The sequence below is a fragment of the Macrobrachium rosenbergii genome, chromosome 23, assembly GCF_040412425.1.
Source record: "Macrobrachium rosenbergii isolate ZJJX-2024 chromosome 23, ASM4041242v1, whole genome shotgun sequence".
Taxonomy (NCBI): domain Eukaryota; kingdom Metazoa; phylum Arthropoda; class Malacostraca; order Decapoda; family Palaemonidae; genus Macrobrachium; species Macrobrachium rosenbergii.
Window position 1 is genome coordinate 42,753,976 of NC_089763.1, and position 27,971 is coordinate 42,781,946.

Genomic DNA, 27,971 nt, shown 5'->3' on the forward strand with positions numbered 1-27,971 from the left:
ATATATAAAAGACCTTTTCCTACTAGAATAGTGACGTTAGAGGTATCAACATTCCTGTTTTCATCAAATATATATATATATATATATATATATATATATATATATATATATATATATATATATATATATATATATATATATATTCATATATATACAAAAAATATATTTATATGTTACAGAGAGAGAGAGGGTATTTATAGGAACACAAAGACTACTATAGAAATCTACTATAGCAACTTTCAGTGAGACTATCATAAAGAGTGGGACATGAGGTCTTACGGATATGAGTCAGAAATTTCGAGAGAGAGAAAGAGGAAACGAGCAGTGTTGATCAAGCGCTAAGCCAAAACAACAGCTTAAAGACCGTTATTAGCCGGGTCAGCATTTCAAAGCAAAAGGGCGAAGGTGAATGATTATAAAAACACTTGGCAAACCGACTGTAGTGAACCGTGGCCACCAGTGAACTCGCCATCGAAAGAAATGGTGAATAGAAAATAGTGAGCAGAAAATGGTGAACAGAAAATGGTGAACAGAATGGTGGAGTGAATAGTGAAGAACATGTTAGAAATGGTGGACAAAATAGTGACAGAATGGTGAATAGTGGTCGACATACCTCATAAACTATGGCTTATCAAATGACATCATCTAAACGCTATAAAGGGAGAAGGAGACAGAGAGAATTATAGAGACAGTTGACTGTGCAGGCAGTGTATGTGTGTGTGTGTGTGTGTATGTGCGTGCGTGAAAGTGTATCCCCATCTCGGTGACTGAAGGGACTTGAAATTTTTCACTGCTCTCTCGTACTTGTTTTTTTAAAAGTTCAAGTTTGGACTTGACGTATTCACTCTCGAATCCAGCCGACTCCCACAGGAACCAGTTGACATATGGTAGAGCAACTATGCTGCAAAGAGATAATAAAGAAACACCACATAACAATACGAGTTTTAGTTAGCCGCCCTGAAGGATCAACTGTCAATTAAATGAAATAAACCCGCTCCTTGAAGAATAAACCCACAACTATTCTCGGGCCCCTACCTTAGTCGTCCCAAAACATGTATACTATATATATATATATATATATATATATATATATATATATATATATATATATATATATATATATATATATATATTTATGTTTGTGTGTATATATATAACAGTGGTGATGAACAGTGCACCCTGGGCACTTCTACTACAGGAAGTGCCAATAGTTTGGCGTATAGGTTTATTGCAACTCACGGCATTGGAAAGTTAGTGAAGGAGTATGGATACCTTGGTAGGAGGAGGTGCCCTATAAATGGCAGATGTATTCCCTCTCTTGAGGCAAATGGTAACCAACCTTCTCACTACTGTGAAATGCAAGGAGATGAAATTGGTAGCTTCCTCACCACCTCCCTTGTTCTGTATGTAACCAAATGGCTGGTGCATGGGGTTTGCAGTCCCATTATTGCAAAGTACAGAGACAGAGAGAGAGAGAGAGAGAGAGAGAGAGAGAGAGAGAGAGAGAGATCAACACTACTTAGAGCCATAAACAAGATAAGTTTCTTTTGCTTCGATTCTGTCCATACTTAATATCCAAAATGACTGTGGCATGTGTTGGGCGGTTACCACAGTACACTGTATTGTGAGTTTGTCAATGTCAAGTTTACTGTGACGGTTAGTTTCAAAACTGAGAACCTTACTGGGATGGGACTATCAAATGAGACTATCACTATTATGTAAGTTAGTGGCTGGAGAAGCTGGTCTCGGGGGAAGTGTTTGAAGTCATATTTACTCTGCATTTTTCAGAGTTCCCTTACGCTGAGAGTTTAAACGTGCTGAGCTGTTAATCAGCTCAGTGGTCTGGTAAAACTGAGGCATACTTAACTTTGGTCTCTCTGGATTAGGGTTTAATATTACACCGTATATTAATTTATGTTTGCTCTTTGGTTTCAGATGTCGATTGTGGAAGACCTATTTGAATGATTCGAGTCTGCTTTGGCGTACTGTCAGTAACCGCGCCTTTTTTAATTCCCAGCTTGCTAGTCCTAGTTAGGATAGATATAAGTTTCATTGACTTCTGAAGCATAATGTCATCCACACACACACACACACACGCACATACAAACCCACATATCCACATATATGTGTATGTATGTATATACACATACATACTCTCGTATATATACAGTATATATATATACTGTATATATATATGTATGTACAGTATGTATATTATATATACACATACAGATATAAATACTGCATATATATACATATACAGATATATATATATATATATATATATATATATATATATATATATATATATATATATATATATATAACGACGTTATTATAGCGGTGACAATGGAAACGACGACGGCACTGACGTCACATGTCTATTACCATAATTATGTCGTAACTGTGTAGCACTAATATCCAAAACGGGATTATTATCCTCTTGCCTTAATTACTGCCACACGCAAGGTTATGGTTGAGCCCCATTTTGTGACAGTTCCATTTACATGGTGGGGTGATTAAGCTTTTATCTCTCTCTCTCTCTCTCTCTCTCTCTCTCTCTCTCTCTCTCTCTCTCTCTCTCTCTCTCTCTCTCTCTGTGTGTGTGTATGTACTGGACAGTGTTCGGGAATTTCACTTATTTCGTTGTATCAGTGGATGTGATACAAATGATCTCGAATCTTGTTTTTCTTTACTTTATCTTTATACATTTCTGCTGTATTATGTGTCGACAGGTTTGCTCGTATCCCTTATGCCTGCCAGCGTAAGTGTATATCAGTGTTGGTGTATGCATATATACTGTATATATATATATATATATATATATATATATATATATATATATATATATATATATATATATATATATATATATATATATATATATATATATATATATATATATATATATATATATATATATATATAGGCTATGTATATGTGTTTGTGTACGCGTCTCTGTGAGTGTGTAATTGTCTCATGAAAATTTATTTACAAAACCCAGATGTTTCCCATGTAAGATGGCTTTCATGCCTAGAAAAGTAACAATTTAATTCTCGCTTGAAATCGTCGCGCAAAGACCTTCTTGAAGTTTTCCCTCAGTCCCCCCGCAAATGTAAACAAAAGAAAACGGGTAGCGATTCTTCCGCCCTACGAAAGTGAGAATGCCTGGTGCACAAGGATAGCAGCACGAGCTGCTAGGGATGTTGCAGCATAAAACTTGTTGGTTGGTGGATGCAGCAGAAGAGATGTTGCGCTTGCCTCGCTCTTGCAAAAGACATCAAAGAGACGGGTTCTGTTTCGACTTTCTGTTGGTAGTTGAGACCGAATTGTTTTGAGGTTCACTTAGGTCTAGCCTTACAAACCTTGATCTAGGCCTAAGATATTTCGGATTATGATCAAAGCAATGTTCGGTCTTTTCTTAGTTATCAACTTGAGGGATGCATGAGATTTGGAGTAGAAGACTAAAGCAGTTTAATAAAAGCAGCGCTATGCAATGAAACAGTAGCGGGAGAACATTGACGAGGCAGCTGTTACGTAAAAGAAGAAATTCAGTAGTATTTGCTATTTAGCTTAGATCGGAAAGTACCTCCGTTTTCCTCCGTTCTCATAATCCCATTTCATCGGAATATACCCCTTGTTCATTTCCTTGGGCAAGAACTAAGCAACTACCGAATGTTCCGTTGCCCTCCTGAACCTAAAACTGAATATCATTCACTTTTGATGGTCCACCGATAACTAATTCTTGTGAAAATCCGACAACCATTTTCGTGAACTGGAGCGGGGGTGTTCCTCAACTGATGAGAGAGAGAGAGAGAGAGAGAGAGAGAGAGAGAGAGAGAGAGAGAGAGAGAGAGAGAGAGAGAGAGGCGGGGAATAGAACGGAGGAGAGGTGAAGAGGGGCAGGATTGGAATAAGGGAGGAATTACGTGAAAAATAGTGTGTCACGAAAGAGAGAGGGTAATTGAATGAGGGAGAAAGAGGGGGAGACAGGGTAATGAAATGAAGGGGAGAGTGAGGAAAAAAATAGAGTGAGGACTATGAGAGAGAGAGAGAGAGATAATGGACGAGGGAGAGAGACATGGAGATAGAACGTTAGAGAAAGCTGCGTCAAGATGAAACAATTGAAGAGAAAGACACATAGATAAAAAACCTAACAACAGAGAGATAAACTGACAGGTAAATAAAGAGATACACACACAAACACACACACACAGATCGACAGGCGTTGCGACACCGACGCCGATCTACGTAAATCAAATCAGACACTTTATCAATCTATCTTTTAATCTTTCTCGAGCTTATTTATTCTTGCTAACGCAGCTTCTTCATCGTCTTCTTCCTCATTTTCTCGAGTTTCTGGGGATTTCTTCTATCTTCTTCGAATGTCAGTAGATTTCGTCTATGAAGTTCGATTACAGCTCCAGGGAAAATCTGTTTTCCCTCGAGGTCCATCAACTTCTGAAACACCCGACTTCGAGTTTCTGTTGGAATTTTCTGTTTCCCCTATTTCTTTGGAGTTTTGTATTTCCCGCTAGATGTCGGTAATGGTGTCAATGACAACTTGTCATCCTTTGTGACGGAGCTAATATTCAAAAGCCATATAAACCCCCGTTTGACCAGTCTCTTAACCAGTCACATACATCTCAAGTGTGGTGGTAGACCGTCGTCTCCCATCCCCCTGGCGCTGGTATGGCCCTTGAGATTATCATTTTAAGTTGCCCCGTTTATTAGACTTTGGAGTTACCCCAAATGTTCTTAGCAAGTAGGAAAATGACGTGATTTTTTCCCTGTGGACCGCAAAGTTGCGCAAAATATATGAGTGGCCCTCGTACTAAAAAGTTTGGAGACCCCTGTTCTAGAGCACTGTTTCCTTCTTCTCCTCTGCGAATTTTTCTGAAAATCTTTTCTTCTTCTATTTCCATAGGTGAAGAAGACGAAATTCCTCAACTGAAAACTCGTCTGAAAATGAACGCCCTCTTTTTTTTCCGTGTTCTTCTTTCCTCTTTGTAGGCGAAAGGAATTCAGCTGTTGTATTCTTCTTCACAATGGACAGACGAAAGCTGGTCAGTCCATGGCCTTATAAACTTAGCCTACTGGCTTTAGGCCTAACTCACGTATCCAGGTCCGAGAGGTCTGTTTTGGGGAAGATTGCTTTTCCATAGGAACGTTTGCAGAATAATAATAATAATAATAATAATAATAATAATAAATAATAATAATAATAATAATAATAATAAAGATGGAGATGGCATTTTCTGTCCCTTTCATCTTGACTTCGTGATATAATACAAGGGTCCTGCACGAGGATTTTATTTCTCCAGCTGTCAGTTGCTGTAATGGAATTTTGAAATAATAATAATAATAATAATAATAATAATAATAATAAAGCACTTTCTACATATGGTATGCGTCATAACAGGCGTAAAATGAAGCTGTGAATGAGAAATTCCCTGATGACATCAGTCATAAGCAATAAACCGACAGGAAAATTTTGCTCCTAAATCAAACGTTGATTATCACTAAATAATAATCAAAATTCAACGGCAAACGGTGAAGACTTCCCTTGGCAATATTTATTTTCTTATATTTCATCTCCACCATTTTCCTTATCACAACTTCGATTTAATCTTGCGGTTAACAGATTATTTATGCCTCATGCTTTGAGATACGGAGGCCAGAATATAATTTTACTCCTATTTTTAATATATTCACACTTTGCAATAAACAAATTTACATCATTTGTATGGCTTTGTATTGTGTAAAACCTCTTATTGCAACTACCTCACCTTTGGTCGTATACGAGTATTAGTCGTATTCTTCTCCGGGCTTGGAATGAATCTTCGGAAAAAGCTGTTAATGGAGAATTACTGTATACGTTAAAAATGAAAAACTTATTTCCTAAGGTGTATATTACAAAAACATTTTGAGTTGATGACTAAATATTGTGTATGGTTGCAGATTAAAGAAAATTGTTATTAAATATAAGGTAAATGTTGTATGGTGAACATTTGTAAAATAAAAATAATAAAGAAAAAACAAATTTAAGATAGGTTTAAATGCGGTACTGAGGAACATTGCTACAAGAAATTTCATGTAATATTGCAACTCGAGATTATGTAAATTGTACATTGAACATTTTTAAATAAAAGATAAAAAAAAAACTTTGAACATTAGGATAAGTGGAATGGAATATAGAATATTAAGGCCAAGCGCTGGGACTTATTATGAGGTCATTCAGCGTTTAAACGGAACTTGACAGTAAAAATGTTTGGAAGGTAAAAATGTTTGGAGTTGTACTATGAAACAATTGTTAGGAGAAGGTGGATAGCAAGATGGAAGAAAGAGAATATGAATGGAGGTAACGTTAAAGGACTGAAAAGAGTTCCAGCTAGTGGCCGCGGGGACGCTGCAAAGAACCTTAAGTAATGCCTACAGTGAACCGCATGAGGTGCACTTACGGCATTATCTCCTCCCCCCCCAACCCTCTAAGGGGCCTGTTCTGGAAAACCCTGTCTGCGATTGCTTTCAAAGGATTTTCAACTTAGTTCTACTAAGTTAAGTATACCTTAGTTTTACCAGACCACTGAGCTGATTAACAGCTCTCCTAGAGAGGGCTGGCCCGAAGGATTAGACTTATTTTACGTGGCTAAGAACCATTTGGTTACCTAGCAACGGGACATACAGCTTATTGTGGAATCCGAACCACATTATAGCGAGAAATGAATTTCTATCACCAGAAATAAATTCCTCTTATTCTTCATTGGCCGGCCAGAGACTCGAACTCGGGCCTAGCGAGTGCTAGCCCACAACTCTACCGACTCCCCCAACGAGGAACTACTTAGTTCTACTGTGGTTCTATTGATCCGGGGTCAGTTAAAAATATTTGAGGTCAGTAATACATGAAATTCAGCTAGAGCCAGAACGAATTTTCCTTCCTAGGAATCTGTAAAGAGTGCGAGAATGGAATTCCAAAACATAACGTAAACCACTAGCCTTTCAGTTGCGGACATGAAGGTCATATATACCAGTTATGGGAATACATGTTTCAGTTCCTTTCAAATTGTAAAAAATATACTGATTTTTATTTCTAATTTTTTTAATCCATAATAATTTGTAACTATTGTAGGTATATAATTTTGTAACATTCTGGAAATATCCTACTTATGTAAATGAAATGTAACATTTTTCTTATTATGTAAATGAAATGTAATAATTTTATGTAAAAGAAATGTAATATTTTTCTAAAAAAGGATAAAAAAAAAGAAAAAAAATAGCAAAACAGACAGCCTTACTTGATCACTCTATTGGGATAATGGAATTATATTATAAATGAAGAAAACAAAACTTCTTTGTTCTTGAAAAAAATTCATTTTAAACCAAATTCGACCTTATAAGTGATCATATAACTATAATAACAAACGAGACGTTGCTGTGGGTTACCGCCTACATTAAGCCTTGCGCGGCACACTGTACAGTATACCCTTACCAAGTTTTCCCAACTTCATCTCACGTTCCTCCCCGGCTTCCTCGCAGTGGGCCTGCGATCTCCCAGCTTCGTGTTTTAATTTTTGCTCGATTTTATTGTGGTCACTTCCGGCCTGATGGATCACATTCTCAAACTATACCAACTATAGTTTTGACCAGTCATTGAAAACAAACCGTTCTGGTAACCCCTACGAGACTCGATCATTATGTGAATATTGGTCTCGTTCAGCAGCTCCAAAATTAGACACAAAACACTCGAGAATCTGTAGAAAAAAAAAATAAAAATGGGCTTTTTCTCTTCCTCTCACATTTTCTTTTGTGTATACGGGTACCAGAAGGCGTTTGTGCTTGCACGTGGCAATACGACTACGGATCGCGTCTGGGCAACAGCTGCCTTCTGAATCGACGCACGGCGGTCTTGTCCAACGGCTAAGCGGAGGCAACTACGTCACATGTTACGTGGCTCGCTTACTCAAGAAAGAGCTTACTCTGTCAGTTATTAAATAACCAACATGATGCAATACAAAAGAAAGTTAGGGAGACAGTGTATCTAAGACAACGGTATTGACTTGTCTATTCACACTGTACGGTTCGTCTTCTTATGTAATTAGTATTAATTTTTAATATAAAAATCGTTGAGGCCGATCACATTATACGTCCGGATAATCATTCGTCTTTCGTACAGTTGCCATATATGCAGGGTCTAGGGCATAATTTGTCATTCCTTAGACCTTACGTGCGCAGTTTTTTTCCTGTTATTTAAAAATGTTCAATGTACAATATACATAGTCTCGAGTTGCAATATTACATGAAATTTCTTGTAACAATATTCCTCAGTACCTCATTTAAACCTATCTTAAATTTGATTTTTCTTTGTTATTTTCGTCAGTCAGACGAAGCGTTCAACGAAAGATCAGTGGGTCCGGCAGAGCGTACCGAACGCTAGGCTGACATGGTCCGTACGAGTTTGGGTGATTCATAACTGCGTACAACTGGGTAGGCTCCTACTTCTGTAACTCGATTCTGTTGAACTGTTGCTGCAGTTGCTCGGATCGCAGGCAAGGCAACAACTACTACCCACAAGCATTCCGTTAGACAGTATGCATTCCGTTAGACTCAACACTGTCCTGAATTACTTTTGGAGCCACCTCTCAGGAAGTCCCATTTACATTATTTTGAAGTGTACGAACATAAGCAGTCTGTATAAGTAAGTTCGCGTGCTTCTGAAGAACCGTCGTGGTATGCGTCGTAGCTGTTGGAAATTGACTCGAGAATCACTGAGACTTGCCCTCGTCAGTTGTTTCTGAATTAGTCACGTAATCCGTGTCCAGTTAGAGAAAAGCAAAGGTGTTTTGATAAATACCCTTTATACGTGTGGTGATTAATGGGAGGCTACCTGAAATACTTTCATCTATTCGAGTTGGATATGGTCAATAATCACAGCTTACACACACAATTTATATATATGTAACTGTGGAGCGATATATGTTTCTAATCAATCATACTTGGATTGTACTTGACGGAATGTTTATGATGTGCTCTTCTCGTCCGTATCCCGGCTATATACCTCTCGTGTGTGTGTATGTATGTACTGTATATAGACAGGACATACATACATACATACACACGAGAGAGAGAGAGGACATACATACATACACACACACGAGGAGAGAGAGAGAGAGAGAGAGAGAGAGAGAGAGAGAGAGAGAGAGAGAGAGAGAGAGAGAGAGAGGGGTATATAGCCGGGATACGGACGAGAAGAGCACATCATAAACATTGCGTCAAGTACAATTCAAGTACGATTGATTAGAAACATATAATCCGTCCACAGTGACATACATTATGACATAGTACATTACATACATTATGACATAGTACATTATGACATTGGTAGTTTGGGTCCCAAACTAACCGGTGTTGTTTGAGGAGGTCGTCAGGCTGTTCGTTAGTCCGTGTGTGTGTGTCACGTGACGACATTGTGACGTTGTACCCATTTCATTGTGGTAAAAGCTTAATCGTTATCCACTATGGCAACGGCTGTTGTTGTTTCTCAAACCGTTCTGCTAAGAAACGAAGTATCCAATCGATTAGGAATACAGTGACACCACAACCGAACGGAGTGATGGACATATGTGGTTGGGGGGTGGGGGGTTGAGTCGCCCCTCCCGGTATGTAGTTGAATCCGCTAAGTAACAGTTAATAAATACCCAACGCGTCACTGTGTCCTGGAGCAATTCGCCAGCTTCTAGTGAACTGCGTTTCTGTAAAATATAAGCGCCTGTCGTACTTGGTATTATGAAATATACATACACTTATTCAGTTTCAGATATATATAATCTACAAAACTTGTTTCTAAAAATACACACATTACATTATGGTACTGTACTGGACTGTTTAACTTAACAAAAACATAACTGATTGCAGTAGTTCTACCTACTAGATATGTAAAGTGCACAGAAATCATGCAGTCTATATAAAAAAGCACCAACGCCCTTGTAACACGTGACGAAACACTGCGCACTGGCTGTGCTCTCTCTCTCTCTCTCTCTCTCTCTCTCTCTCTCTCTCTCTCTAGTGCAGCAGTTTTATTGAAATTTATTTAATGCTGTACAGTATCGTACCTAATGTAGTAATATAGTCTCAATTTGTGAAAGTGTGCACGTGTGCACATACACTTTATGCATGGCGTTAAGGAAAACTATGCATTTCCTGTTCATTTGCTTACACCCCCCCCCCCCAACGTATGGACTGGCTAAATGGGATTCGTCATACATTCAACCAGGGTTACCAGACAGCGCTTATCAAATGATTCATTTCAATTCCTGTGCATGTTTATTTAGAGTTGCTTTACAGTTAATTTGTTAAAAACTTAAGAATTCTATATGGTGACTTCCATTAGTAAAAATACGAGTAAAATCAAGTTTTTATTCGCCTTTCACGCAATGAAGGTTTCAAGACGCTGTAACAACGGCAGAAGAACACCTGAGGAAAGGAATCGAGGCTAGCCTGCGAAACGGTTTGGATAGGTAAGAGCAACGTCCGAAACTGACGAAATCAGTTTTACTTCACACACACACACACACACACACACACACACACACACACACACACACACACACACACACACACACTACAATTATCAACCAGTGTTTATGTACAAAAAAAATCTCCGAATTATACTTCATTTAGCAGCTATATAGACCGGCAGCCAAGAGTATTCCGAGTTTTGAACACACAAGGTTTGACCCCCTAGATAAGTAGTGCCTACCCCAACGTCTCAAAACTGCTGCCGGATCAGAACTCTGGCTTAAGTATAAAAAGTGAACCCTAAATACTGAAAAACAAGTTTGGTCATATTGAAAAACATTTGCTCGGAACTTCCTAAATAGGAGTCTCCTAAACACAGAATGAGCAATGTCAAGACTGGCTTTATGTCCGCCAGCAGCTTCCAAAGTGGGCTTCAAATTCACGGTTATTCCGAGTAAGGAACATATGCCTGAAACTTTTATAAAACTTTCCTTGGGACCCCATGAACTCAGAGTGCCCAGTCTCAGCAAATTTACTCTGGCTTTCCACCCGCCAGCAAGCCTCAAAGGAGTTATGCTACAATTATGTGACAGGCAAGCTACACATTTATGTGACAGCAGAGTATAAATGTGAATGAAGTAGAAATTATTCCCTTTTAACACGGTATTTGGAATGTAGCATGAACGAAAAGGATGAAAAAATGGTGCATATTGATATATAAAAAAAATATGTAACCAAAAACGCTCTTTATGAGTGCTGATTTGTCGTCTGGCAGCAGGGTCAGGAAGTAAACTATCCACTGATGCCGTGAAGATTGACGTCGCGTAGGGGACGCTTAAGCTATAGATGTTTTCACTGTAACATTGGTAAGCTTCTGCCATTATTACCTCGTAATATACAGCACGAATGTATGTAGAATACATATTTATTTGAACATAACCTGCGAATGATCGCACCGACCATTATCGCCAAGTAAAAAATTATATGTGCCAAAAATGTGGCTCTACAGTGTTGTGTGCATAAAGAAACTGATTTGGTTTCCGCATGCTTCTGGGTATGCTGTGCACAACCTAACCATTCAGTAGTCCGGAGTGATGTGTAAAGTGTGTAAATTGCAAGCTATGATAAAGCAAATTAGTCATTAGAGGATATTTGGTTACTTTGTGACCGGGAGACCAAAGTCAGTTGGCTCTGTACTTATCAGTGATGTGCCAAAGGTAGCATGACAAGTACTATTATTTTCATGTGAAAATAGCTCGAGCACATTCTTATGCAAAACAATTACACTGCTATGACTATACACACAAAAAACAAGTGTTTGATGTGTTTTATTTGTGTGGAAGTTGAGCTTGCGGGATTGTGGCACCAGCGCGAGGTTGTATCCCGCCAAATGTGACGCCAAGGGACAGTAAGTCACCTCGGGGACATTTAATTAATGAACACGTAATTCCTTCCGTAATGTATGGTTTTTTTTCCATGGCTTCTATATGAGGAACCTCACCATACGGAATCCTTGAATTAACTTACCTTGGATTAAAGTTGTGCTTGGAACTAGGTTAGTATTTTTTGCTCCTGAACTGATACGCTGAGATTTTATTTTATTTTATTTTTTTTTTTGTCATTCAAGGGTGATTGCATACATAGTTACATGTACAAGTATACAAGGAAGGTTAGGGTAATGCTCTGATGTAATGCTTACTTTACTTACATGGATTTATCTATAGCATGCTTTGATTTCGTAAATAAAATCAAATTCCATACAGGGAAAGGCCTTCAGGTCATTCCTCTTGGTGCTTCAACCTATTTGTAACCTTGGTTTGCATACACAAACATATACATATATATATATATATATGTATGTGTGTAAAAAAATAAATATATATATATATATATATATATATATATATATATATATATATATATATATATATATATATATATATATATATTGTTAAATACTTTGAGACTTTTAATTGTCCTAACAATCCGAAAATTTCAATACTTTTGCTATGTCTTTTGAAGAAAACTTAACTTGGTAATCCGTAATTACTTTTATTAAACTTTTATTGACTGTTTTTTATTATTATTGATAAGCGCGATGTTTATCGTCTGTTTTTTTGTTATTGGTAAGCGCAATTTATTGACATTGTTTTTTGTTTTTTTTTTTATTATTGATAAGCGCAATTTTTTTTATTGATAAGCGCGATGGTTATTGTCTGTTTTTTTTTTTATTTATTATTATTATTATTGATAAGCGAGAGACTCTGCCTCTTTTCATACTCTTAGCGCCAGTGCCCACACAGTCTCTCTAAGTAGGTGAGACCTGTCACAATATAAGTAAGTAAAGACCGGTAGATACAGAGTGTGTGTGTGTGTGTATGTGTTTCTGTATGCAAACCAAGCCTAGAAATAGGTTGAAGCACCAACGGAATCGACCTGAAGGCCTTTCCCTGCATGGAATTTGATTTTATTTGCAATATCAAGGCATGCTGTAGATAAAACCATGTAAGTAAGCATTACACCAAACCATTACCCTAGCCTTCCTTGTATAGTTGTATATGTAACAGTGTATGCAATCACCTTGAATGACAAAAAAAAAAAAAAAATAAAAACTCATTGTGTCCATTCAGGAACATTATATATATATATATATATATATATATATATATATATATATATATATATATATATATATATATATATATATATTGTGATAAGTAAACATCTGTCACGTGAATTTGTTTGTTTTACGAGTCCATTACACCAATTTCACTAGGGCAGGTCTGCGGTGGACTTTTGCCTTGAGCAGACAGTGAATCGGGATGCTGTATCCCCAATGAGAGGGATAGCATCCTTCCAAAACTCAGAAAGTGCATGCAGAAGATTGGGAGTGACCTCCACTCGTATGGCTTTTTCTGAACTTGGAGAACTTGCTGGCCTCCATTCAGGAGAGCATAAAGCAACGCAAACTCAGCTTTTGAGAGTGAAACAGGACAACAAGGATATCAACGCTCTCATAGAAGGAATGAAGAACACACACAATCCTTTTTCCATTGCCTCTAGTTCAAAACTCTATAATCTATCCTCAGGAAAGGCAGCACAAAATGCTACGATTAAGTATCTCATAGGGACCCTAAGCAGAGGAAAGCAAATGAGACCATTATTTGAGGTTGAATGTTCAGATGAGACAAGATTCTTAAAACGTACCAAGAATGAAGGTGATGAACTTTGCAGCAGAATGCAGCAGAAAATGTCAAGCCATCACGAACCATTAAGGATGTAAATACAGTAGAAGGAGTACGGGGTGTCTTTAGCAGGATTCTCACCATTTCAGCAAGAACAAACAAGAATGTCAATCTTTGTCATTTGCTCAGCTTCCCGGTTACCACTGGCACACAATGATGCCACCCTTTTGAAAACTGACAAAACTGCACTTACGAAGGTGCTTGAGATTTATCAAAATGCAGTCCTGGACTCCACTATTCTCCCAAACATCAGAGTGACAGTGCTTGACAGTGGCATCATCCTACACGAGACCATGCTAGAACACACCAGAGCCTCATATGGGACAGTGGTGTGGTATTTACTGGTGAAGGCCTGCGCTTCCCATGGAGAGGAAGTCCATATTATCTTTGGCCAGTACAAGTCACCTTCCGTCAAAGATTACGAGAGAGAGAGAGAGCTTCAAGGAGGCATTTACCAAAAGTCTGTCATCACAGGCTCTGATCAAGCCCAGCATCAGAGTGGAGCCACACTCCTGAAAAACACTTATTTCAAGGAAGAATTTTCCCGCTTTGTGATGATAGAATGTGTCAAACCCTGTTATGGGTCTGTAATCAGGCAGAAACCAGTGTACATATCACATGGAGGAAAATGCATTAAGCTCAAGATGATGAACGTAATATCCTCCAAGTGACAAAACCAGATCATCTGCAAGCTAAACATGAAGAGGTAGACACCCTTATTGCCTTCCATGTATCACATATTCTGGAAGGGAATATAAATGTCAGATCATCCGACACAGTTGTACTTGTGATCCTTCTCAGTTTACTGGGACAATGTGAGTTTGGAGGGAAGGTGATTTTAGATTTTGGATCTGCTGGAAAGGTGATTTTAGGTTTTGGATCTGCTAATCATCATAGGTTCTTATGTGTGTCTCAGATGGCTGAAGAGCTGCAAAAAAAAAAAAAAATAAAGGGAGGGAAGCACATTTAAGTTTTGTCACATTTCTGAGAGATGTTGCTTTCCTTCTACAGTCAGTTGCCTTCAGAAAAGCTTCATACTGGCATTCATTGATTTTATTGCCTGAGTACCCATACATATTACAGATGAACCTTCTTGGTTTTCACACCTTAACTGGCTGTGATTTTACCTCCACTTTCTTATATATATCAGCTCACCCAGATGTTTTTTCGGAGTGAAGACGAGGCGCTGTCGGAGGACGCCTGGATGACGACAGCGATACTGATGATGAGTAACATAAACAATAGCTAATTTTTTTTTGTCTGTGTGATTTTCAGTGCAGTTACATTTTGACAGCATCGCATGGGAAATAGTGTTTGGTCATGTAGATGGACATTTTCTTTTTTTCCAATAGAGAAGAATGCTTAGGTTTGTGAAGATATAAATTATTGGTACCTATTATGATATGAGTTACATTTTTAATACACTCATATAGTGAAATGAAATTAGAATAAATTCATGAGGCCTCACACAAGGTTTTTTTTTAGAAATGTTTCAGCCTTCCGTTCTTAACTCTGAATAAAAGTGAATTTGAAAATCTGATACTGATGATGAGTAAGAAACAGAAGCCAGAGTCTTCTATTTTTGGTATGTCTCATATTCAGAGTAGTTATATTTTGACAGCCTAGCACAGCAAATAATGTTTGGCGTTACAACTAAATGGACATTTACTTTTTGTTTTTCCAGTAGAAAAAGGGTGCTTATTTTTTTAAAATTACAATTAGCTATTATGATATGTGTTACATTTTGAGTGCAATTGTATAATGAAATGAGAAATTAAACTGAGTCCATGGGGAATATTTTCACCACAATTTCAACCTTGTGTTCTTAACTCTGAAGAAAAGTGAAATTGAACCTCTGATGGGTTCAGGAGTTGCTGGCAGTTGGAAAGCCAGAGATAAACTTGCAGGCACTGGTCAGTATGAGTTCATAAGACCCGAAGGAAGGTTTATAGCAATATTTTCGGCCTTGCGTTCTTAACTCTGAATAAAAGTGAATTTGAACCTTTGATCGACTTAGGAGTTACTGGCGGTAGAAAGCCAGAGATAAATTTGCTGGCATTGGGCGTTTTGAGTTCATGGGGTTCAAAGGAAGTTTTTATGAAAGTTTCAGTCATATGTTCCTTACTCGGATTAAACGTGAATTTGAACCCCACTTTGGAAGCCGCTGGCAGACATAAAGCCAGCCATGACATTGCTGGCATTGCTCGTTCTGCGTTCAGGAGACTCCAAGGAGGGTTTAGGAAGAGTTTCAAGCAAATGTTGTCCATTGTGAAGGTTTTTTTTCCAACAGGTTTTATGGTTCACTTTTTATACATAAGCCAGAGTTCTGATCCTGCAGCAATACATTTTTGAGAAGGTTGGGGTAGGCACTACTTATTTAGGGTCAAATCAAACCTTTTGTGTTCAAAACTCGGAATAAAAACTGGCCTCCTGCTCTAATGGTATGATTTCCGTAAAAACTCGGTCAGCTGATGATTTTGAGAATGTAAATACCAGTATGCAGATGGCGCATGATCGCAATGGTTGTATTTTATACGATAAAATGATAATGATACATGCTATGTGACTGGATAATGTAAATGAACAGGTTTATCATAATTATCATTATATTGGATCTAACTGTATTATTTGACTTTTGCAAATGGACAAAGTCAGCATTTCAGTGCACGTTATCAAACACTGAAACAAAATCACCTTATCCAAATTTATATACGAATTGTTTTTATACATTTTGTTAACAGTGATGTGCAGTATTGTAATTGTTCAGTAATATAGGTGTAGTGCTTATATGCATGAAGTTACACTTTGTTTAACCACACATCTCGGAATTTCTTAGTACTTGGTTACCAGATAAACAAAGTGATACTCCATAAGCATAAATTTTACAATCTCCAGCAGTACTACATTTTGCAACCATACTGTATACTCTAGTAAGAACTTTTAACAATTGAGAAAAGGTAATCGCACACATTTTTTCTTCCAAACCAAAAGCTTTCCCCCCCCCCCTTTGCCGGGCATGGTAACGAGTCTACCAAATAAAGAAATCCGTAAGTTGAGGTGCTAGTGTACTACTACATAAGACGTAGGCCTGTTTTGTAGTATTCAAGCAGCACCACTCGCCCCAGAAAGGTGAAATATGGTTTCCCTTATAATATGTGATGAGATTCTGACGAATTTGATATTTTCCTCTGTAAATACTTGGCTAACTCAATACAACCCCCACGTTTAACCCCAGTGGAAGCAAGCATTATGAGCACTCCCCAGCTACTTCTCTTTGATACTGCATTAGTTTGCAATCTCAATGACTATAATGATGATCATCAAAATATTATTAATGAGGTCCATACTATTAATAAGAGGTGCTACATTCTCCACAGGAAAGCTCAGATGCCTCGCACCCCAAGGGAGACCGCCCCCTGGCAAGAGGGTTTGAGTCACCCTTTAGAGCGATTATCATCTCTGTACGATCGTGCCGAATTATCGGATCTCACCATTACTTTTCCCAATGACAAGCTATCTCTGAAGGTATGTGCAACAAAGGTGTTATCTTCCTACTGGTAGAGTGTATATATATGTGTGTATATAGGTCTATGTGTTTGTGAGTGGATGCTCCATGATATGAATGCAACATTTGAAAAATGAAGTTTAAGAATCATCAGTTATCATATTCTTGGCTATTTCTGGAATGGGTCTCGAGATCCCCCAGCTTCGCTCTGGAAACGTTGGAAATGGCAGTTTCATGACAAATTGGCCGACTTGTGAATTATTGCATCAGAAATTCAACAAATATTTCTAAAGCCTATTTCACTAGACCTGAAGATAACCATTTTTTGACGTTGCCTGGACATATTTAAGTTATCAGTGTCAAACATTTGCAAACATTTTTCTATATGAAGAAGTATAGGGCTCTAAGCTGCTGTAAGCCCTTTGTTGGCCGAGTCGCTTGAGCTTCAGACTGTCACTCGATGGGCCAGGAGTTCAATTCCCGCGGCCGGCTGATGAAGAGTTAGAGGAATTTATTTCTGGTGATGGAAATTCATTTCTCGCTATAATGTGGTTCGGATTCCACAATAAGCTGTAGGTCCCGTTGCTAAGTAACCAGTTGGTTCTTAGCCACATAAAATAAGTCTAATCCTTTGGGCCAGCCCTAGGAGAGCTGTTAATCAGCTCAGTGGTCTGGTAAAACTAAGGTATACTTAACTTTTTTCTAAGCTGATGTATTTAAAATGGCCTCTTAAAGCTTTAAACTTATGTCTGACATACATAACATAAATTTGATCATGCAGTGACAAACTAATGAATCATCTGTTCTAGTGACACTTTTTAACAATTTTGAAAATTTGATACAACAGAAGAATTATCACTGGCCTAGAGCAGAGAATTAGCCAGTTAAGGACATGTGTGGACACTTTCAACGTAATTCGTGCGTTTTTCTGAATGTTGCTGAACTTGAAGATACTGTACTTTGATATGTTTGGTTCAGAAGCACTCTTTAGATCTGTCAGGTAATTTCATGAGTGAAATGCTGCATTTCGAAGACAACATGTACCGTGGTCAAGAATGCCTGTCATTATTGGCACTGTTGTCCACAGAGAACACATTAGTCAGAGCTTGAGATCACAGCCCACTAATACATGATTTTGCTACGGAGGTGGCGAAGAATGCAGAACTCTAATGGTTTTCTCAAACTAGGTCACTGAACAGTAGCATGATTCTTTTGATAACTGATTTTGAAACCCCTTCATGCTTAGTCCTCCAGAATTCTTCAATTGCACTTTAAATTTTAAAAAATACCTCTTCAGATTTCTAATCATGTGTGGTGGACCAAATTGACGTCTATCATTGGGTCAGGCTCGTCTTCCATCCCACCACTACTAACAGATGATGGTAGACTGGTTACTGTCCCCAAGGAAAAGGCTGAACTGCTTCATCGTGCTTTTGAACCCAAACAATTAGTTGAGGATGTCCCTCCTCTTTGTACTTTTCGTGCCGAGACTATCCTTACAAAATTTTCATTTTGCTCTAGGGGTGTTAAGATAATTCTTGGTAATCTTGATAGCTGGGGTGGAGAAGATCCTGATGGTGTCTTCCCTTTCTTTTTAAAAAGGTTCCTAGTTTGTTGCCTCCCAAGATTAGTAAATTCTGTACATTCATGTGTCAGTGCAGTATCTTTGCTACTGAGTCTTAAGTTTTGTAACACGTGCATTGCTTGCTCCAAAGAGTGACATATCTGCAGAATGCAGCAACTGCAAACCAATTTCTATTTTGTGCTCTCCAAAGTTTCAGAAAAACTCATCTTTAAATCATAATGTACGAGTATGTGCAATCCAAAGGCTTGTTAGCTAATAGTATGTATTCAGGAAGCAGTTGGGTACCTGCGATCCTCTCTTAGATTTGACATGCCATTTGCAAGAGAACCTTGATGAGAATTTAGACTGTAGAGTAATTCGAATGGATTTTAGTGCTGCTTTCGCTGTAGTAAATCACAGGCACTTATTTTTGAAATTCCGAGTCTTGGAGTGGGTGGATATGTTTTCAAGAGATCCTTACGGGTAGGCAAGAGTTAGTTTCTGTTGATGCAAGCTTTAACAAACCAAGACCTATTGTGTCTGGTGTTCCACAAGGTAGTGTTATTGGTCTGCCATTATTTTTAGCACATACAAGTAATATGGTTATTGACTTTTAAAACAACATTGTTCATTATACTGATGATGCAACAACACTTGTGGGTGTAGTATTCTCCACTTACGAGAAATGAAGCTGCCATGAGTCTCAGTCATGACATGGAGCGGATTAGTGAATAGTGTAGTTTGGTGGGTAAGAGGGTGAGCCCCAGTAAAACGAAAAGACTATTAATTAGTGAAGCACACACTGATTTTCCACCCCATCCTCCTGTTCAAGTGGACGGGAATCTGGTGAATTGAATGAGTCTGAACTGGACTGTACTTGGTCCAACCTTTGCCTCATATCTTACGTTTGAGAAACTTGTAATGCAAGTGTCAGCAAATGTTTGCACAGGAATTAGGTATTGTGTGTAAGGCCTCCTATATTTATAACTGATAAAATCAGTGCAACCTGTCGTAGGTAAATTTTGTCCTTCCTTTATTTGAGTACTGTTCTCAAGTGTCGATGTCTGCTTCTGTCAGAGATTTATCTCTTCTAGGTTAAGTTGTTTTGTGGTAGGATCCCTGATCCTCTTTTGTCGAACTTCGAACAGAGAAGTCTTTTATTCTTCGCACTGTTGGACTGCTCCATATGAATAGGGTTTACCTTCTGAATAATAATAATAATAATAAAGAAGTTACATTTTATACTGTATATATTGTGTATTAGTTATAATAAAACTTTTGTGGAAATGATTTACTTTACGTCATGATTTAAGGTACAGAAATGTTTATGTACAAATCAGTTGAATTCTTTTGGTGTATTTGCTTTGAAAATCTGATTAATAAACACATTTTTCCACTTTAAGTAATAAATAACCAACTATATTATCTGTACTTCCACTTATCCTTAGAATGAATACATAAAATTTTATTATGTTTGATATTTTCCTCATATTTAAGCCTGTATGTGGTCTCTTAAAATGTTTGAGACCTGGGAGGGGCTGATGGTATAATGGTCATAAGGGGATGGGAAGGGTGCAAGAGATGCCTGGGCTCTACAGAAGTACTGGGGCCCGAAATGGTGAAGTTTGTGCCCTACTGTCACACTAAACATGCTTTTCAAGTGTTTCGTACCTGTTATCAAAAACACACCACTGTCACACTGGGACAAATTTAGTATTTTTTTTTCTTTTTATATATTTGACCACTAAATAAATGTTCATCTCAACATCAAACTGAAACCTCTTTTGACTCCCAATTCTCTTTGCCATGCGAAAGGTACATCGACTCATACTGGCCATGAGCTCACCAGTATTTGAAGCAATGTTCTACGGTCCCATGGCAGAAAAAGGGGACCTCACACTTCCTGAAGATCCACCCAAGGCATTTGCATTTCTTATGGGATACATTTACAAAGGAAATGCATCACTGCCCGATGTTGATATGGCAGTCATGGTGTACAAGCTTGCAAGTAAATACCAGATGGGGTCCCTTTGTTCTGTTTGCTCTGAGGTAGGTCTTTTATTTTTTGTTATTGAAAATTCACATTCAGAGTACTGAAATGAAGTGTCAGTGCAGTGAAACCCACATGATATACATTGCAGGTATCATGATGGGTGACACAAGAGTGAGTGTGCAAGATGTTGGTGGAAGGGGTGGGGGCCATGCTTGTTGTGATGCGGATGAATCCTCTGTATGAGAGAGTAAAGCAACTAAGTTGGAAATTTGACAGTCCCATGGTTCTTCCCATAAGCCAAAGCCCCTTGAATACTAAATTCACATTTGCCACAGAAAGGGTGTCTGAATTGCGGATAAAACCATCATAAACTAATCATGTGTTACAAACGTAGCACTGCTATCGTAGTGAAGATGGGCTGGCTTCAGTGCTACACACAAAACCTGGATTCAGCAGCGAAGTCGAGATCTGATTATATCTACTGTACCTCCATGATAGCTGAATGGATAAGACACTTTCATCATAGTATCAAACTCTTGAAGGTATGAATGGATAAACCACTTTCATCATTGTGTCAAACTCTTTAAGGTATGGGCCCAAATAATTGCCGGGATAGATGCATTTATCATACATGGTTCCCTTTATGTGAAGCTAATCACAGGGTCCATTGCATTTATGTTTGAATTACGACAGAACTTAATCACTATTACAAACAGCATTGAACTATCACAGCAGAGATTACGTGACTTTAATTCTTTAAGTGCAGAACATGAATCTGACAATAAATACCAAGAAGCTGACTTCATAGAGGTCTGTCATTCAGATCCGCATGATCAGAAAACACTTGCTATCCAAATTATTTTGGATAGGTTTGTGAAAAAGCAAATGAACTAAACACACACAAAACAAAGCCACTAAATCTTCTAAAAACCTAACAAACATCTCACACGTCTACAAACAACTTCTGCTGCTGGGAGAAAGGGCGTTTGAACATATCACCTAGCAGGGCAGCCGATCGAGACTACGCTGACCCCAAAAGCCAAATAAAAAGGTCCTAAAAGAAGACATTCTTTAAAAAAATGGGAAAAACCACAGAACATGAATCTGATATATATATATATACACATATATACATACATAAATACATACATACATACATACATATATATATTATATATATATATATATATATATATATATATATATATATATATAATATATATATATACATATGTATATATCATACTACATATATATATATATATATATATATATATATATATATATATATATATATATATATATATATATATATATATATATATATATATATATATATATATATATATATATTATATATACACATGTATATATATACTGTATATATATATATATATATATATATCTTATTTATCAAATATATATATATATATATATATATATATATATATATATATATATATATATATATATATGTAATATCCCAATGGGGAATTATCACCGAAGGGGAATTTATAAGTGACAAATGGGCGGGCATTGCCGAGTCTCGATCCCATGACACAGATACTCATCCAGCAACTCCAGTCGACGTTACCACTGAGCTATCAAGAGAGTATCACTTGATTTACCTGTCGAGAGCGGGGAAATTGTACTTAGCTTCAGCATTAACCCACCTCCACCATGATAGTTCTTTGGTACATTTGGAACACGCAGCTCTTTTTATGACATTTTTTATCACACCTTGATTTATATACAATCATGAAGCTACAAATGTTGCTTAATATCAAATCCACGCTGCCTCCGGAATATCCCCAATGGGGAATCATCACCAAAAGGGAATTTATAAGTGATGAATGGACGGGCACTGCTGAGTCTCGATCCCACGACACAGATACTCATCCAGCAACTCCAGTCGACGTTACCACTGAGCTATCAAAAGAGGTATAAGTTAATGTCCAGTCTGGTGTACTTTCGCTCTCGAAGGGTAAATAAAGTACACCAGACTCGGAGGAGAACAGAAAAAAGGCAGAGCTGAATGACTCAAAAGCAGAAAGGTTAAGCATAAATCTGAGCATATGTAATCAACTGTTGAGTACATAATGAGGGTACTGGCAAGGTTGAATGGAAAGACACCAGTTGATGGGACTACAAGCTAGATTTGTAGTACATCAAACTGTGATGACCAGCTGACTTGGACATGAAAGGTATGTGTGGTAGGGGAAAGGATTTGGAAGAAATGGTTTAGAGGTTAAGTGATCCTTTTTTGCAAAGGTATGGTTACAGAGAAGGTTAATAATTTGAGGGACTCTCATGACTAATAATACTTGTAAATATGTATCATAAATGACTAGTGAAAAAACGAAGTGGATTTATGCTAGGAAGGTGGATGTGGAGGCTGTTGTTATGGAATGTTTATGTGAAGAGCTTAAAATAAAGAGAAAAGTTGTACATGGCAAACTTGAAGCTGGTAAAGCTTATGTGAAAATCACTGGAGAGGCAATGCCAAGGATGTATAGTAAAGTAGATGAGATACTGAGGGCAATTTCAACTTGGACTGAATAAGTAGGTGGAAGGGCTCATTGAAACAAAGGTGTATGTACTGAATAAGTAGGTGGAAGGGGCTCATTGAAACAAAGGTGTAGTGTGCCCCCATGATGTTTGATGTTTTATATCTCCATGGACTGAGAGACGCAAGAAGTCAGAGCACATGAGATGTATGTGCAAAGCCGAAAGGTAAGAAGATGGATTGTGAATGGAGTGATACAGCACTGGCTGGGACACGTAAAGCGTATGCAGCAACTAGAGAGTTCGGACGTGTTTTGAAGTTGGCCATAATGTATGGAAGAGTATGGTTGTGAGGGGTAAATGACAACCAATAAGATGAAGAAATAAATGTAATTGTTAGGGGGATGGAAGCCTGTGTGCAGTATAAGGGTGAAGAAATTGTGGATGGGCTTATAGTAAGTGTGCACTGTTAAGAATGTTGTTTAGGTTTATTTAACATACGAATCGTCCACATTTCAACAGAGTGACTGAGATATACAGATTTGTCATTACCTTATCATCATCTCATCAGTCCTGGGCACCCCATTAGGCGGGTAGTGCTGTCAGTGCAACGCAAGTGATGTACTGTTAGTGATAATAATAGGTGTTTACAGTGTCTGTTCACCCCCCTATCTGCACCAACTTTTTAAGTCCTTAGTCTACCTCCATATCAGCTTTCCTTCTTCAGTCTTGCTGTCCAGCATCTCTTAACTATTGATTCTTCGTTGCAGCTGTTGGGGTTTCGTTGAGCTCCACCTTTAGATCCTTGTACCTCATCTCCATTATTTACTGGAGCTCTAAACCTAGCTCTCCAACCACTCCAATCCCCTCGTTTCACTGTCTTCAGCACTGAATGGCTGGAGTGCCCCAGTTCTTGGTTTTATAGCCTAAATTTCGTAAAACTCAATCAGTCCTGTTTATCCCAACAGTATCTACAGTCACACACAGACCTGAACAACTTGGCCTTGTTGTATGAAATGTCGTTTCTATATGAGGACTCGAAGCTGAAGGAAAAGTGTAGGAAAGTAAGTTAACGGAACAGCTCCTTCTTTTGTTTTTACATACTATGTCAGTGGGCTCTGTTGGTGGATGTTTATAAGTCGAAAGTAGGTTTAGAGCAAATCATAATTTCATGGGCTTTTTAACAAATGAACTTAATAGCAAAGCAAAAAAAAAAATCATTCATGATATCGTTATTCGTTGATGGATAAAAGTATTAATCTTATTTTGTAGGCTTGTGTGTTTGACCAATATTGTAAGTTCATTAATGAGTGAATGCGTAAGAAAGAAAGATATTGCAAATTCATTTATGACTGCATGTATGAGACATTGCTCTTTGGTTTACGTTGATACGTGAATATTCAATCAGTAAAACTTTTAGCGCTTCTTTGCATGTCTTAGGTTGTGAACGATTCACGCCAGATCCTGTCTTCACCACGCGTTGGCCAACTCTCACCGCAGTGCATGGAGGATCTTCTGCAGCAGAAGCTGCCTGTCGAATCAGAAGTTGCCGTTTTCAAAGGACTCTTGCAATGGTAATTTTAGATGTAAATCCTTTTATACTTTACTAAAAGCATTTTTGTATACTGTTTTCAGTTTCAATATTGAATCCGTGATATCTTTTACTATCTTGCTGAAGCTCATTACTTTCAATCCTCTCCTGTAAATAGAATGAAGACACAAAAGTCTTGAAACCACTTAGGTTGTGAACATCTATATTTTTTTTTGGAGAATGTCATGGTTGTAAGTGCTGTTATATCAAACTTTGAAGGGTTCTGCATTTATTTCATGCATGCGATAAGAAAGAATCATAGCAGAGTATCTGTACAGAGTAATGAAAGAAACTCTGCATACAGTTGAGACCAAGTAGGTAGACCTACTCTCCCTTTCGATGATTGCATTAGTGCATGGTTTTGATTTGTCCCAACATATTTTACATTCAGGCACTTTTTATTTTTACAAGGACTGCGGTATATCATATAAACTTCCATTTTAATATATCATATCTCCTAGGGGAACACTACAAGCAGACAACTCCTCAACGTCCACTGAATGGACCAAAGGCCTTCGTCAGGAGATCGAAACGTTGCTGCCCCACATCCGGTTCCTGACAATGACTCTGGACGACTTCGTGGAACACGTGATGCCATCCGGAGTGCTGACACCAGAGGAGAGCAACGCCATCATGATGAACATCAAGCGTGTTGGAAATATCTCTCTGCCTGTCATTTGCAGTCCCAACAGAGAGACGAGGGTTGCCTGCAGTCGGCTTCACCAAATCTCTCTCAGAATCGGGAATCATGTCATTGGAAAACCCACCATTATTAATCCTAAATGGGCTCCAGTGAGTGTTGATTTTAGGTTGTTTAAAAAAGAAGACGAAGACAACCAAATCTTTAGTCGCAGATCTACCCCTAAGTACAATTGTCAATTCGCATCTACCACTATCAACGGTCTAAGAACCGTATCTGCCCCTATGTACGATCTTCTAAGCGGCGTGACAGTTAGCATGCATATTCTGGTGGGTTGCATTGAAATCACCATTTTGAATAGTGGTAATAACATGCATGGATCTAATGCAACTGTGTCTTTAAAGATACAAAGCTCCTCCGGAGATATACTAAGAGAAATTAATGTAGTAGCAAACCTCAGTGGACCTAATACCATTATTTCTGCCATTTTAGAAAAACCATTGCTCTTGTCTCCCAACAATGTTTACTCAATTTCTTCTTCGTCATCACACGGTCAGCATAATTACCACCAATATAATTACCACCAACCGCGACAGAGTAATGTTTCTCTCACATATGGAAATTTAAACGTCAGTGGAGTTATGTCTTGTGACGCAGCTTTATCATTAGCTTTTTGGTGTTCTAGTGACTTATTCTAGTTTCCAGCAAGGCCGTAGTATCTACTGTATTTTAAAATTACGTCAATCCAGTTTTTCCGCTGGTTTTTGTATATCAATAGTAATGCAAAAATTTTCGCACCCCCTGCTCAATGGAATGGAATGGAATCGAATATAGAGTTTAGGCCAAAGGCCCAGCGCTGGGACCTACTGTTTAAGGTTATTCAGCGCTGGAAATGAAAATAAGAGGTAGGTAGGCCTGAAAGGTGTAACAGGAGGAAAACCTCGCACCTGCACTATGAAATATTTGATAGCAATATGAAGAAAGGTAATGTGAATGGAGGTACAGTAAAAGGAATGAAAGGGGTTGCGGCTAGGTGTCGAAGGAAGGCTGCAAAGAACCTTTAGTAATGTCTACACTGCACCCCGTAAGGTGCACTGACGGCACTAAACCCTCCCCCCTTATGGGGTCACCCCCTGCTGAGGGAGGGCTGGAGTTAGGAAGGACCCCTGTCCGTTGAACAGCTTCCAAAAATTAAATGAGCAGTTCAAAAAGGCTCATTAAAAACAGCGACCCCGACTATGGATTAAGCTAAGAGGAATTGGTAGTAATGTGGAATCATATCTGTATTGGCTGGAAAAGTGTAGGCAAAGGATAATATCTCAGTTATTGAAATTTTGATTTCTCAGAAACTTCTTTGCAAAGGCACTTCTAGAAAATGACAAAATGCTTAGGAAATGTTAAAATTAGCAGTTGTTCTCTAAGGCTTCCATTTATTATAGTATCTCGTCTTCTTGCTCGTTAGTGCACAAGTACAACGCAGCATCAGCACATAGCCACTTTTTAGTCACTTTTCGGAAAAAATCAGAAAATTGATTTTGCTGATGCGAAGTAAATACAAATTTCATCGCGAACGGTTTTTATTCCGGATGCTTTACCACATGTGATTCCCATAACTTTGTGTGTCTTAGGGCAAAATAGTTATCCCAATCATTAAGAACTCGTATCCCATACCCTGTTACTAATTACGTTTCATGACGACAAAATAATTCCTAGAATTACTTTTGGTTCAGTTCTAAACAGTCCGTTGTCAATATGGCTATTGCTGGACGAGGTGGAACGACTTTAATATTGGGATGAATCGTGCTACATTTGCATGCCAGCAAGCAGCCGAGAGACTGGATCGGGAAATTCAATCTATAAACCGAGCAACTGGGACATTAACAGCCTTTCAGTGCTTATGGAATGCTCAAATATGGAGCCGTAATGTTTAGACAGCAAGGTGAAGATCCACGCAAAAAATAAATCGGTACAGAATCTGAAGGTGAAACCCCGACCGTTACAGTAAATAAACAAATATTAGAGAGGTTGGACAGCAAGACGGGAGAAGGTAAATAAGTTGTTGTAGGTAAAAGGCCAAACCGACTGCAAACGCCTCTTCATGCACCGAATGGGAGTTATGTAGAGCAGTAACCTCCCTGACGCCATGATTTAATGCCATTGTTTGTATGTAGTCACCGCATACAAAAACAGGAGTGATTTTCGACACGATTTGTGATTTACTGATTTAAAATGCTCAAATTTTTTTAAATGTATTTTTTATAGTCGATTTATAATTCTCAAAACGTTTCATAATTTTTTCTTGGATATCTAAGAAAGCACTCTGTTAATATTTTCAGGCAGTGTTTCATGTTGTTTTGCTCTGTGATAATTCTATCCAATAAATGTAAGGCAAATTGATGTTGAAGGAACTCTA

The 27,971-nt window shown here is 38.1% G+C and overlaps 1 protein-coding gene across 3 annotated transcripts; it reads left to right on the forward strand.

Moving 5' to 3' along the window:
• The first annotated feature begins 10,345 nt into the window (after nt 1–10,345).
• On the forward strand, nt 10,346–27,955 carry LOC136851560 (BTB/POZ domain-containing protein 6-B-like). Of its 3 annotated transcripts, none has more exons than XM_067125819.1 (6): nt 10,353–10,514; nt 17,138–17,285; nt 20,645–20,878; nt 24,296–24,391; nt 24,768–24,901; nt 25,380–27,955. In XM_067125819.1, exons 2-6 carry the CDS (start codon nt 17,148–17,150, stop codon nt 26,254–26,256), a joined length of 1,479 nt encoding a protein of 492 aa, XP_066981920.1. In that variant the 5' UTR covers nt 10,353–10,514; nt 17,138–17,147; the 3' UTR covers nt 26,257–27,955. The 3 variants fall into 3 exon arrangements, with proteins under 3 accessions (XP_066981921.1, XP_066981920.1, XP_066981919.1); XM_067125818.1 differs by lacking the exon at nt 10,353–10,514 and adding an exon at nt 12,773–12,852; XM_067125820.1 differs by lacking the exon at nt 24,296–24,391 and having other exon boundaries at nt 10,346–10,514.
• The last annotated feature ends 16 nt before the right edge of the window (nt 27,956–27,971 follow it).

Excerpts from the sequence above, each read along its gene's own strand:
- LOC136851560 (XM_067125819.1), top strand. The coding sequence starts at position 17,148 with ATGCCTCGCACCCCAAGGGAGACCGCCCCCTGGCAAGAGGGTTTGAGT. Across the intron at positions 17,286-20,644 it reads ATGACAAGCTATCTCTGAAG|GTACATCGACTCATACTGGC; the intron begins GTATGTGCAACA and ends GCCATGCGAAAG. Across the intron at positions 24,392-24,767 it reads TGAAGGAAAAGTGTAGGAAA|GTTGTGAACGATTCACGCCA; the intron begins GTAAGTTAACGG and ends TGCATGTCTTAG.